Here is an 11,204-nt window from a genome sequence, read left to right on the forward strand (position 1 = left end):
GAAAGTGAGATGACTACTTCTAGGTCAGAGAACTACACATGAAATAAGATCAGTTATCTTAATTATAATTGATAATTACTTGGCTACAAGTGACTTGTTTCACACGACTCAAAATTCAATTGAGTCACCGTTAAAATATCTACTTCAGAAATACAGAATACTTAAAAATGCCCTCTCATAAAGAAAATTTGAACGAACAAAAACATGAAAAAAAATTCAATCTTAAACAGACTCAAATATTTTTCTAAGTATATCCTGAAACAACAATGCTAACAGACTTAGACTTACTATTAATTGTTTTCCAAATAATTCTTAGCATTATAGAATAAAAACATCTTGGCAGAGGGTTCTTTGAAAAACAAAATCTGCAAAATTATGTTTGGAAGTATTGCTTAGCTGAAAATGACTTTCAATCTTTAGAGCAGGTTGTTTCAGTAAATTAGCAAAGATTCCATATAACCCCAAGTACACAGCAAGAAGGTTGTGTAAAGGAAATTTAAGACTAGAGTTCTTAGTGAGAACATGGTACTGATAGGGGCTATACACATTAATTTTTATCAAGCCAATAAACTTCATTTCTATTTTGTAACTATAAACCATATCCCTGACTTGAGCCAAATGCCTTACAAATAGATGCTGTCGATAAAAAAGGACCTCAAAATGTGTGAGAGCAAAAATCAATTACTACGGGAAGAAAGCCAAGTTAAAGTACAAGCCTGTGATCTTTATTTATGAAGGAAACCATCAACGTTGTAGTGCAAAAACATTTCAGTTGCTGAATTTGGGATCAGGGTTTTTATCCTACTAATTCTACCACTAATTGAATGTGTGGTCTTTAACAAATTATTTAACCCCTCTGGAACACTGCTTTGCATTCTTAAAATGAAGGAGTTGGGCAAGTCAAATCACTTTTTAGGATGAGAAAAGTCACCTTTTAAAACAAAAGCAGGTGTTTCAAAAATAAAAAAGATGTGAGTGATTGAACTTACTATAATTGCCCACTAATCAATGCTTTCCAAGAATAGTTATTTCAAAAATCCTTCTAAGATCAGTAATCTGAATATGCAGCCAAAAAAATGCTGCTAAAGAGTTCACCTAATTAAGGAAATCACTGATTTTAAACACAAAAACATTTTCAATTCAGCAAAGGAAATGGAAGCCGCATTTCTGTCAAACCTCTGGCAACTGTCCTTCCCATGATAGGTTTCAGATATATAAATTTTTAATAATTAACTAACATAAGCCAAAACTAAAAATGTAAACATGTAATAAATATAGATATGGTATTGTATGATACTTAGGTTGACTGACACCTCTGAGTATTTGCTCCTAATGGTCAGGGACCCTATTTTGCTCAAAGTATCTAAAGAATAAATATATATGGCTTTTCCAGTGTTGAATATGTCTAGCATATATTACAGTGGCAGATCTCGCTGAAATAATATGTACTCTCTCTATTATGAAGCACTTTAACGAACAGCTACTTTGTGTAAGATACCATGATACTCGTAGCAGGGTACAAAGAGTGAACCTATTTCAATAGTTCAACTCAAGTGCAACCGAATTACAACTAGGGGTAGGGGAAACAGATGCTGCCTGGGTATTAAATTGCTTTAAATTAGACACAGTTAAGGTGTACATGGGTTCCCAAAATTTTACTTTATCATTCCTGATTGTTACTGAAAATCTTAAATCATCTGCCTACAATTACACAACTATTCTGCTTTGAAGATAAGCACATTCAGCTTCCTAAGGTATTTGTCAAATGTTTGTAGGCCATGAAAGAATTCTGTGTAACTCTTGATAATAATTTTAAATATTTCAGTACATTAAAATTGTAATTACACTAGTCATCAAAGCTTTAAAAATAATCTAATAATCTTAGTCCTAAATTACCATTTAAATACCAGGTATAAGAATGCACAGTCAAAACCTGAAAATCCGAAATAACTCTCCCCATCTCCCACAAATATAAAACAATGATTCAGAACCTATAGTTGGTGACTTCATTATTAGAATTTCTGAAAAAAAAAGTATTTTAGTTTACATGGTTGAGTATACATTAAAAGAAAAACCCCCAGAGATAGGTTCCTAACTTAATGCCACATTTTTGTCATAAAGCACTACTTTAAATAAAGATTTAAATGACTAATATTATGACAACTACACTTAAAAATTAGTGATTACTTACTACTACTGTGGCATTTCCAGAATACCTACTGACTTGAAATACTTGGGTTAAAACTGTTTTGCTAATGGACAATATGATAACCATGAAATCCGAAGAACAGATGATTTTCTTAAGATGATTGATGGTCACATAGTAAGTCAAATAAAAGTACACAATGAAAACAGAAACTAGAGTTCACAAAGGTATCCTCCTTCCTATCAGATCAAGTCCATACTGTTTTGCCTTGCTCTCAAAGCTCACCTTCCTACCCATTCTAGCTGTACAAGAAACACCTCCTGTAAAAGAAGGCAATTTCAGTGCTTCTTAATGTAATGATGTACTAGTTCCTGCCTTTATGCCTTTATTCAGGAGTTCCCAACAACATAAAAGTTCTCTTTCCCTCCTGCTAACCCAAATCCAAGATACCATACTACTACAGCTCAATTCCTGCTTCTTCAGTGAAGCCTCCCTAACGATTATAGACTCCATGGATGTCTCTGATTTCAGCATCATATAGTCACCACTTCCACATACAGTCTTATCTTGAACTACACTGTTGAATCCCTGAAAACAGTAAATACTTTCATACTTCTTTTATATTACCCCCATGGCCTAGCTCATTGTTGGGCAAATAGGAACCCAAATATTCATTGTAATTGGTTTAATATTTTATTTTTAAATATTTAGAATATGTAGGGGAACTTAAGTTTAAATGTTATAATCAGTTATGAGATACACTACTAGTAATTAAAATGCCACAATTCTAGATTATTAAAACAAAGCAAAACAGGACAAAATTATACTCTAATATGCTATCTCAAATGGAAGAAAAAAGGAGGACTGGAAACTGAACACTTAACGTTTCAGAAGTGAGTATCATGTAGAAGGAGTACTGAAAAAAAACTACTAATTACCATAATCAAAGGAGTAAGTAACATGAATCCTACCAATGTGCAAACATTACATTAGGGGCTATCATGCTTATGTAAATTAACTTCGCTGTATCAACTATTACCTTCACTACATCAACAGCCACAAACCATACCCTCTTAATCCACCTACTTGTCTTGAAAATGAAATGCTGATCACAAAGGGAATAGAGCCAAAGAATTCTGATTGATCTCTGTAAATTCACCCTACTAACCTAGCTAAAAACAAGAGAACGAATGCCTTGCTGGTAATAGCACATTATGACAGTAATGCTATGTCATGTCCTATTTTAACAGCCATGACTAGGGGTAAAGATTTTATAAATTATGTAGGAGAGTGAGGGACTATTCTATTCTACTTGAGAGAATCAGGAGAGGAACAAACTTTCTTTCACAAGTCATCTCCAAAGCCCAAATTAAATTAAAAAAAAAAAAAAAAACTTGTTAGGAATGATTCCTTTAGATATAAAAGTTATTTGATCTAATAAATGTTATATGGAACCTTAAACCCAGAAGTTCTGAAACCTTCAAGGGTAGCAGTAAGAAACCAGAAGTATTCTGGCATCACTTATAGGAACCTAATATTTTTCCCAGAAATAAAAACATGACAGACCAAAAGGTAAAATCTCTTTGGACAGTTACTTTTTCACAGAAAGTATACTTATACACATATGATATATATGTGTGAAACAATAATCAGAGTTCTTAAATATTAAGTACTTTATTAATATATAGCACAGTTCTGATGTGTATATGTATGTGTGTATCAGTCAAGATAAGCAATTGCCAAAAGTAGTTAGAAAGTGGCTTTATCCCTCATGCTCTCATTAATTACCATCTTTAAAAAAATTTTTTTAACCCATTTACTTTTAGAATGTATAATCAGATTTTTTATAATGGTGTTGGACTTTATAGAACCATAATTTCAGAGCCCATTTTTTTCTTTTTCTATATGCCATATAAAAGTTCGGTAACTATCCTATTAAGTAAAGTGCTTCCAAGCAAAAACTAGTTATTAATACTCCACCATCCTTATAAAGCTCAATATTACAAGGCATCCATCCATTCAATTAATTTTTTAGATTATGATAAGGACTTTAATTTTTTTTCCATAGAAATTTCCAAGACTAATGATCAGTACTCTGTTATTCAAAATTCCCTCCCTACCCACCCAGCCACCTGAAGGCATGAGTCATTCATAAATTCTCAAAGGCTATAAATGAACCTACCTGCTATAGGGATCCCTCCCAGACCTGTGTTGTGCTGTGGCGGGAGATTCAAGTCCAAGAAATTACTATTTGAGGTGGGGTTTGCTGTGTGGTTCAAGTGCATGATGCTATTGCGTGGAAAGGCCATCCAAGGATAGCGGGCTGCCTGGCCTGGAAAACTGAATGAATTATAAACTGCTCGGTGCTGCTGAAATTGAGGGAACCTCTGTGGCAAGACTGAAAAGGTACTATTGAGAGAGTTGGCATTTGTAGGTGCAGCAGGATGCAGGAATCCAGAGCCCGGACCTTTGGCGGTTGTAGTGTGTGAAGAGGAGTTCTGAAGAGATGTGGGTGAAAGGGAAGGCTGGTCTTGGACTGACAGTTCCTTTTCAATCAGGTCTGCTAAGGCTTTTCGAGTGACATCAAAGGGATCAAAACCCAAGTCATCCTCTGGTTGTTTAGAAGAACCAAAGCCAAATGCTGCTTGCCAGTCTGTAGAGGACGATACTGGGATTGTTTCTGTTGGGAAGAATATTAATGAGGTATTTAAAATACACAGCACATGTTCATACTTACAGAGTATCCACACTAGTGAAAGTTAAGCACATCATATTACAAGATAAAGACAAATACATGCAAAATCTGTACAATTTTATAGCATGTTAAAATTACAAAAGGCTTCATATACTTCTGACAATAATTTCATTCCTAAATTACTAACCTGAAAAACAGAATGATATAGACTGATTTTGCTAATCAAAGAAAACAAAGAAAACCCAAATTATACTCAACTATTCATAATTAAAGCCCAGAATAAGTCATTTATGAAATAGAGCAGTAACAAATATAATAGAATTCACTTCATGAAGTTTATTTTTTAAAATGCATTTATCAAAGATAAAGTGTAATACTGCTAAATAACGTAACTTAATGAAAAAAAGTGTTTACTCTATGTATTTTTTTAAATTGCTCCACTGACAATAGGTATGACTGTCAATGTTAATTTAATGCCATTCTTTCTACTAATAAGAGAACCTACAATGAATAAAAATGTAAATGGCTCAAAAATATCCAAAAAGAACTTTTAATATTAGCTAACACATCTCTGTCACCTTGGGGGGGAAAAATCTTTAATTATACAAACACAAATCTGATTAGAAATGTGCACCCTTAATAATTCCTGGAGGAATAAGCATCTTCTTATTAGAAAAATGATCTAACTTTTGATTTATGGAAAAAATCTGTTAACACAGTAAGTTCTAGTTCATACAATTACTTATCTAACCATCCAATTCCATGCAGTTTAAGTATTTGCATTTTTATGAAAAAGGGAGTAGGGAGAAAAATGGTAAAAGCACATCCAAACAAGGGTCTCATTTTAGTCTGAGTATGCTTACTAACATGCAGTAGTGCTGTTATGTACCTGATGTGAAGAGGCTCTGTGGCTCTGGTGCTGTAGGCCAGTCACTGGATGCCTGTGGGGAACTGGGGAAAGGAGGAAGCCCACTTGGTATAGGGTTGGGATGGCGGAAGTTGTCTGAGAATAACGACTGTGACTCAGTTACTGCCCCTTCAAAAGGAGACCGTGCACTGTGATTAGATGAACTGATGGGGATGACTGGATTGGATTTTGATAAACCAGGTGGTGGTGAAGGTGTATCACTGTTAGATATCTAAATAAAATAGGAGAAGGGAAGAACAATCAATACAAGTTTATACATTTTAATAAACCACAATTTAAAAGGCTTGCAACAAAAGGGATCCTCAAACTGGGAGTACATACTTGAAGACTCTCATGAGATTATGAATTTTCAAAAAAATCCATCAACCTGTACATGTATATGTACTCCTTTTAAAACTGATTCTCCTGAAAAGACTAAGCCAGTATCCTCTCCTTTTACAACCTAATTTCTCTCAATCCACAAAGAAAATAACATTCTTATTCTCTGAGACCTAACTATATAGTATTTTGCTCAAGGGTGAAAACTTTCTGAGGGCCAAAGAAAAATCTATTTAAAATATTCAGACTGGTGATTATAGAGTGACTGACTTTAATGACTAGATTCTTTTGCAAAGTAGGTGATTCTCAATACATTAGTTTTGAACAAAATGGAAAGAAGATCTAATCAAGTTATTTCCAAACACATCATTAGAATTAAATACGATAACTGTAGGTGATTTTTAGGTATTCAATTCAGAAGGAGTTCAAAGATTTCCGTGACAATGATATAATCTTCCTTCCATCTATTTACACACATAAACAAGATGTCTGAGCACTTCATTCAGGATACTGAAAGCATGACTGAGATTGCTGCTGAAACTTGTCTCCATGTACCAACAGGTAATACTCATCTACAGACACAGGAAAACTAATCTTAAAAGGGCCCTATACATCTAAGAGATGAATTTCCAATATAATTTTAGTGTTTATGTTTAATGATTATCTTTTTAATCAAAATCTATTATATAAGTTGCTTTATCAAATCAGTACTACAAATAAAAATTCAGAATAAAGAAATCTGGCACTTAAAACCTTGTGTCAGCAAAAATATTTCTTTCCAATTCAAAATTTACATGTTGTTTTTTATTTGTGAAACGTATATGCCTGTCAAGAATAAACTACATTAATGCATTAAGATAAAATAGCAGTGGAATAGAAAAATGAGTCCAAGGAGAACAAGGAATGATGTAAAATTTGACTGTTATAGAAGAACTTGTGTTTTTCTAAATGGATAAAGAGTAACAAAACACTATGATATTTAATCTCTTAGATACTTACCTTTGGTCTAAAGATCTAAAGTCTAAGTAGTCTAAGATCTAAAAGTATCTTTAAGAAGTGCTTTTTTAAAATATCAATATTTACAATATGCTGGAAATTACATCTTTTGTAACTATTTTTACCTTATTATGAAAAAATCTTTTAATGTTGACCTAAAACATGCAAAAGGTAGATACAGATTTTCAAATTCTTTTATGGAATTTGTAAGCAAGTTTGGAAAGGCAATGTGATCTCTAAGTTTCTCACAAACACTGTGGGGGAACTGGCCTTTCTTTATGGAAGAGATTAAAACTACATTTTTTGTAACAGTTTAAGAAGGTATACAGAAACTTAAGCAGTGAAAAACTGGACAAAACGATACAAAGCACAGCTCTAACGATCAGGACCTCATTCAGTATCAGTGCAGTTGCAGCTCTTAACTGGTTTATCATTTCAAAGCCCATAGTCATTTGGGAAAAGGGAGAAAACTGTTGGGGCCAAGGACACTGAAAGAAATAGAAAATTAAAGTTGATGACAAGGGACAAGGAGAACTTATGATGGAGAAACAACTCTGAAAATTAAGAACGCAGAAGGCATGCTAGGCTGGGACCATTTCATATAGGGTCAGAAAAACCAACAGTATCAGCAGACTCCAAGGATATGAATGTAATGTCACACAGTACAAAAACACATGGTCATAATGAAAATTCTGAGTATCAAGAAAGGGTTAAATTATGCTATACACACACACACACACACACACAAAATGGAGGAAAAGAAAGGTAATTATAATACACTTACAAAGATGTCCACTAAAAAATGCTTTTAAATTGTTTCAGTATTTGAAGTATTTTTCACTAATCTAGAAAATTCACTTGCATAGAATGCCTTGTTTTAAGGGATGGCAGAAAAATGAAGTAGTACAATATCAAAACCTTACCTGTTGAGCATTATCACCATTCCCTATACTGAGAGAATCTGAAGGTTTGTCAATGGGGCTGTAAAAAAAAAAAAAAAAGTCTAATAAAATCACAGTAAATTTATTTCCCCACAATAACAAACTCCCCAAAAGCCAGAAAAAAACAGACATTTTATCATGTTAACAGCTATTTAGCACTATGTGAAGTGCTTTATGAAGTACTAGGATGTAAGAGATTAAGTTGGATGTTGAGGATGAAGATAAAATACCTACCCTTGAGCAGCTTACATTCTAATTAGATTCTAAAAAACAATGGGTGAAACAACAGCTTATGAAAAAAAAATACTGCTTAAAACATTCCAATAAGTAGATCAAAAGTCTAACTATTTAGTTTTGTGCACACAGTCTCTGTTAAAGTCCTTGAAATAATATTATTTTTCTAAGTGTTTAACAGGTCATAAAAATTACTGAAATGTTCTCCATAGGTTCTTAAGAGCAATAAATTTCTTTTCATACTTAAATATCCTAATCCTAACCCAAACAAACTTTTGTGCAAAATTGACTCTTAAATAAAAATACTAAAACTTGACTCAATATAGAGAAAATGCACAACAGAAAGTAACACAGAACTGCTAACCTCATGCTCACTTTAACTTATAGAACTTAAAAATAAAATGAAATCTATGTAAGTATTACAACACTGACCTAGCGAGCCATTTCTATAACTAACTTTATGTAACTCAGCACATGAATAAAAGGTAAGTATTAGAACCCAAACACTAATACTTATTTCTAATACAATATTAAAGCAAAAAAAATTAAGATTGCAAATGTCTCAAAATCATTTCATTCCTAGAAATACATATGAAGTCACCTTACAGAAAGACAGCTTACTGGTACCACATTTAATAGCTCTAGAAAAAAATCTAACAAGGGCTAGTACCTAATGAGTACCAAATGTATGTTCTGGCAGAAACACTGTCAGATGCTCTTGAATCTGACAAATAGGTATGAAATTTACTTGAAGAGAATTATTATTATTATTATTTACAAAATACAATAAATCAACTCATGTTACTAAGTCAGGTTGGTAATGCAAATAATCTTAAGATACAGTTTTGAGCCCACTAAGTTTAGAGATATTTGGGGAAACAAGACAGATATACACCAATATTAGCCAGAGCCAAATATTAAATGAACTGTCTAAACAAATGTCATAGGTCTTCAGAAGAAAGAGAAGCCATCACAAGTGGGGCAATTAGGGAAGGTTTCCTGGAGGGGGTTCACAATTAAGTAGGTCCTTAGGATTTATGCATTAGAAGAAGGAAGGGAAAGAGGGCAAAGAACAGCAACAAAAGGTAGGAATAGCAAGTGTATCAAGAATCACAAGGGTCCAAGTTAAGAAAGTAGTTTAACATACAGGGTAATTTAACAACAATGGGAGGTAACAACAGAAAGACAGAGGCCAGACATCAGAGGCCAACTGAAATTTCTGAACACAGAAATGATATAAACAAAGCAGTGTTTTACAAAGATTAACTTGGTGCTAGCATGAAAAACAGAATGGAACATACTATGGATAATCTGAGATAAACTTGGAACATTAAAAAAGTTTTGTGGTAAATTACACAACATAAAACTTACCATCTTAACCATTTTTAAGTGAACACAGTTCAGCTGGTTAAATACATTCACACTGTTGTGAAACAATCACCACCACCCATCCCCTTAACTCTATCTTGTAAAACTGAAATCTTATACCCCTTATACAATAACTTGTCTTTCCCCTTCCCCCCAGCAACACCCATTACACTATGACTTTTGACTACCTAAATAACTTGTATAAGTGAAATCAGAGTACTTGTCTTTTTTGTGACTAGCGTATTTCAAAAACAGTAATGTCCCCAAAGTTCATCCACGTAGTAGCATACTGCAGGATTTCCTTATTAAGACTGAATAACATTACACATTTTCCTTGCCCACGCATCTGTCCTTGGAGACTTGGGTTGCTTCCACGCTTAAGCTACGGTGCGTAATACTGCCATGACATAGGTATACAATTATCTCTTTGAAATCCTGCTTTAAATTCTTCTAGTTGTATACCCAGAAGTGGAACTGATAGATCATTTGTCAGTTCTGTTTTTAATTTTTTGAGGAACCATGTTTTTCTACAGTAACTATACCATTTTACATTACCACCAATAGAGCACAAGGGTTCCAATTTCTCCATATCTTTTCAAACACTTGTTTTCTTCTTTTTTGATGGCAGCCATCCTATCAAATTATCTCACTGTGGTTTTGACTTTAATTTCCCTAATGACTAGTGATGCTGAGAATATTTTCATGTGCTTATTGACCATTTACATACCTTCTATGAAGAAATATCTTCTCAAGTTCTTCACCCACTTTTGAATCAGGTTATTTGGTTTTTATTGTTGAGTTTTTATGGGTTTTCTATATATGCTGGTTATTAATCCCTTATCAGATACGTGATTTTTCAAATATCTTCTCCCATTCTGTGGGCTGCCTTTTTACTGCGCTATCTTTTGAGTCACAAAATTTTTAAATTTTCATGAAGTTCGATTTGTCTATTTTTTTAATTATATGTTATATATAATAATTTGTCTATTATTTTTTATGTGCCTTTGGTATCGTATCCAAGATCATCACTGCCAAATCTAATGTCCTGAAGCTTTTGTCTTGTTTTCTTTTAAAGATTTCATTGTGTGGAGTAATTTCATTCTAAAATAGAACTGGAGGATTAAAGTGGGCAATCTCATGCATGTATCCTCAAGACGACAAATCCAAGGACTAAAAGACTGCTTTCCCATAAATGCCAGATTTACAGAAAACTGATGGTGTCGGACTTTTCTTGGATGATGGGGGAATTGATCAGAGGTTGTCTCACATCAACTTTGGAAGTTTTACCAGAGTCATGAATGGGACACGACCCCGGTTGGGTTGGTTTCACAACTCAGCTGAACTGAGCTGCTTGTGTGACTGGACTGATTTTACCAGCTGAGGAAAATTTTCAAGGCTGTTCTCCATTTGTTATTTCAACTGACTCTAACTGAACTCCCCTCTTTACATTCTCTTCCCATAAATAAAACTTACCTCAAACCCTCAGTGGACTCATCTGTAACTTGCAGGATTGCTTGTCCCAAATTGCAATTCCTCTGCTTATTACCAAATAAACTCATTTTTGGCTTGCCTCAGTTT

General features: G+C 33.6%; 1 protein-coding gene across 7 annotated transcripts in view; it reads right to left on the minus strand.

The window, feature by feature from the left end:
* The window catches only part of CNOT4 (CCR4-NOT transcription complex subunit 4), a 131,345-nt gene that overhangs the window by 24,904 nt on the left and 95,237 nt on the right, over positions 1–11,204 (minus strand). For all 7 annotated transcript variants that reach the window (XM_036905536.2, XM_036905540.2, XM_036905535.2 and 4 more), the window contains exons 8-10: positions 8,007–8,064; positions 5,731–5,980; positions 4,329–4,826 (exon numbers count right to left, since the gene is read on the minus strand). In XM_036905536.2, coding sequence (XP_036761431.1) covers positions 4,329–4,826; positions 5,731–5,980; positions 8,007–8,064 — 806 coding nt within the window. The remainder of the gene's footprint in view (positions 1–4,328; positions 4,827–5,730; positions 5,981–8,006; positions 8,065–11,204) is intronic.

Source organism: Manis pentadactyla, chromosome 7 (assembly GCF_030020395.1).
Source record: "Manis pentadactyla isolate mManPen7 chromosome 7, mManPen7.hap1, whole genome shotgun sequence".
Lineage (NCBI taxonomy): Eukaryota > Metazoa > Chordata > Mammalia > Pholidota > Manidae > Manis > Manis pentadactyla.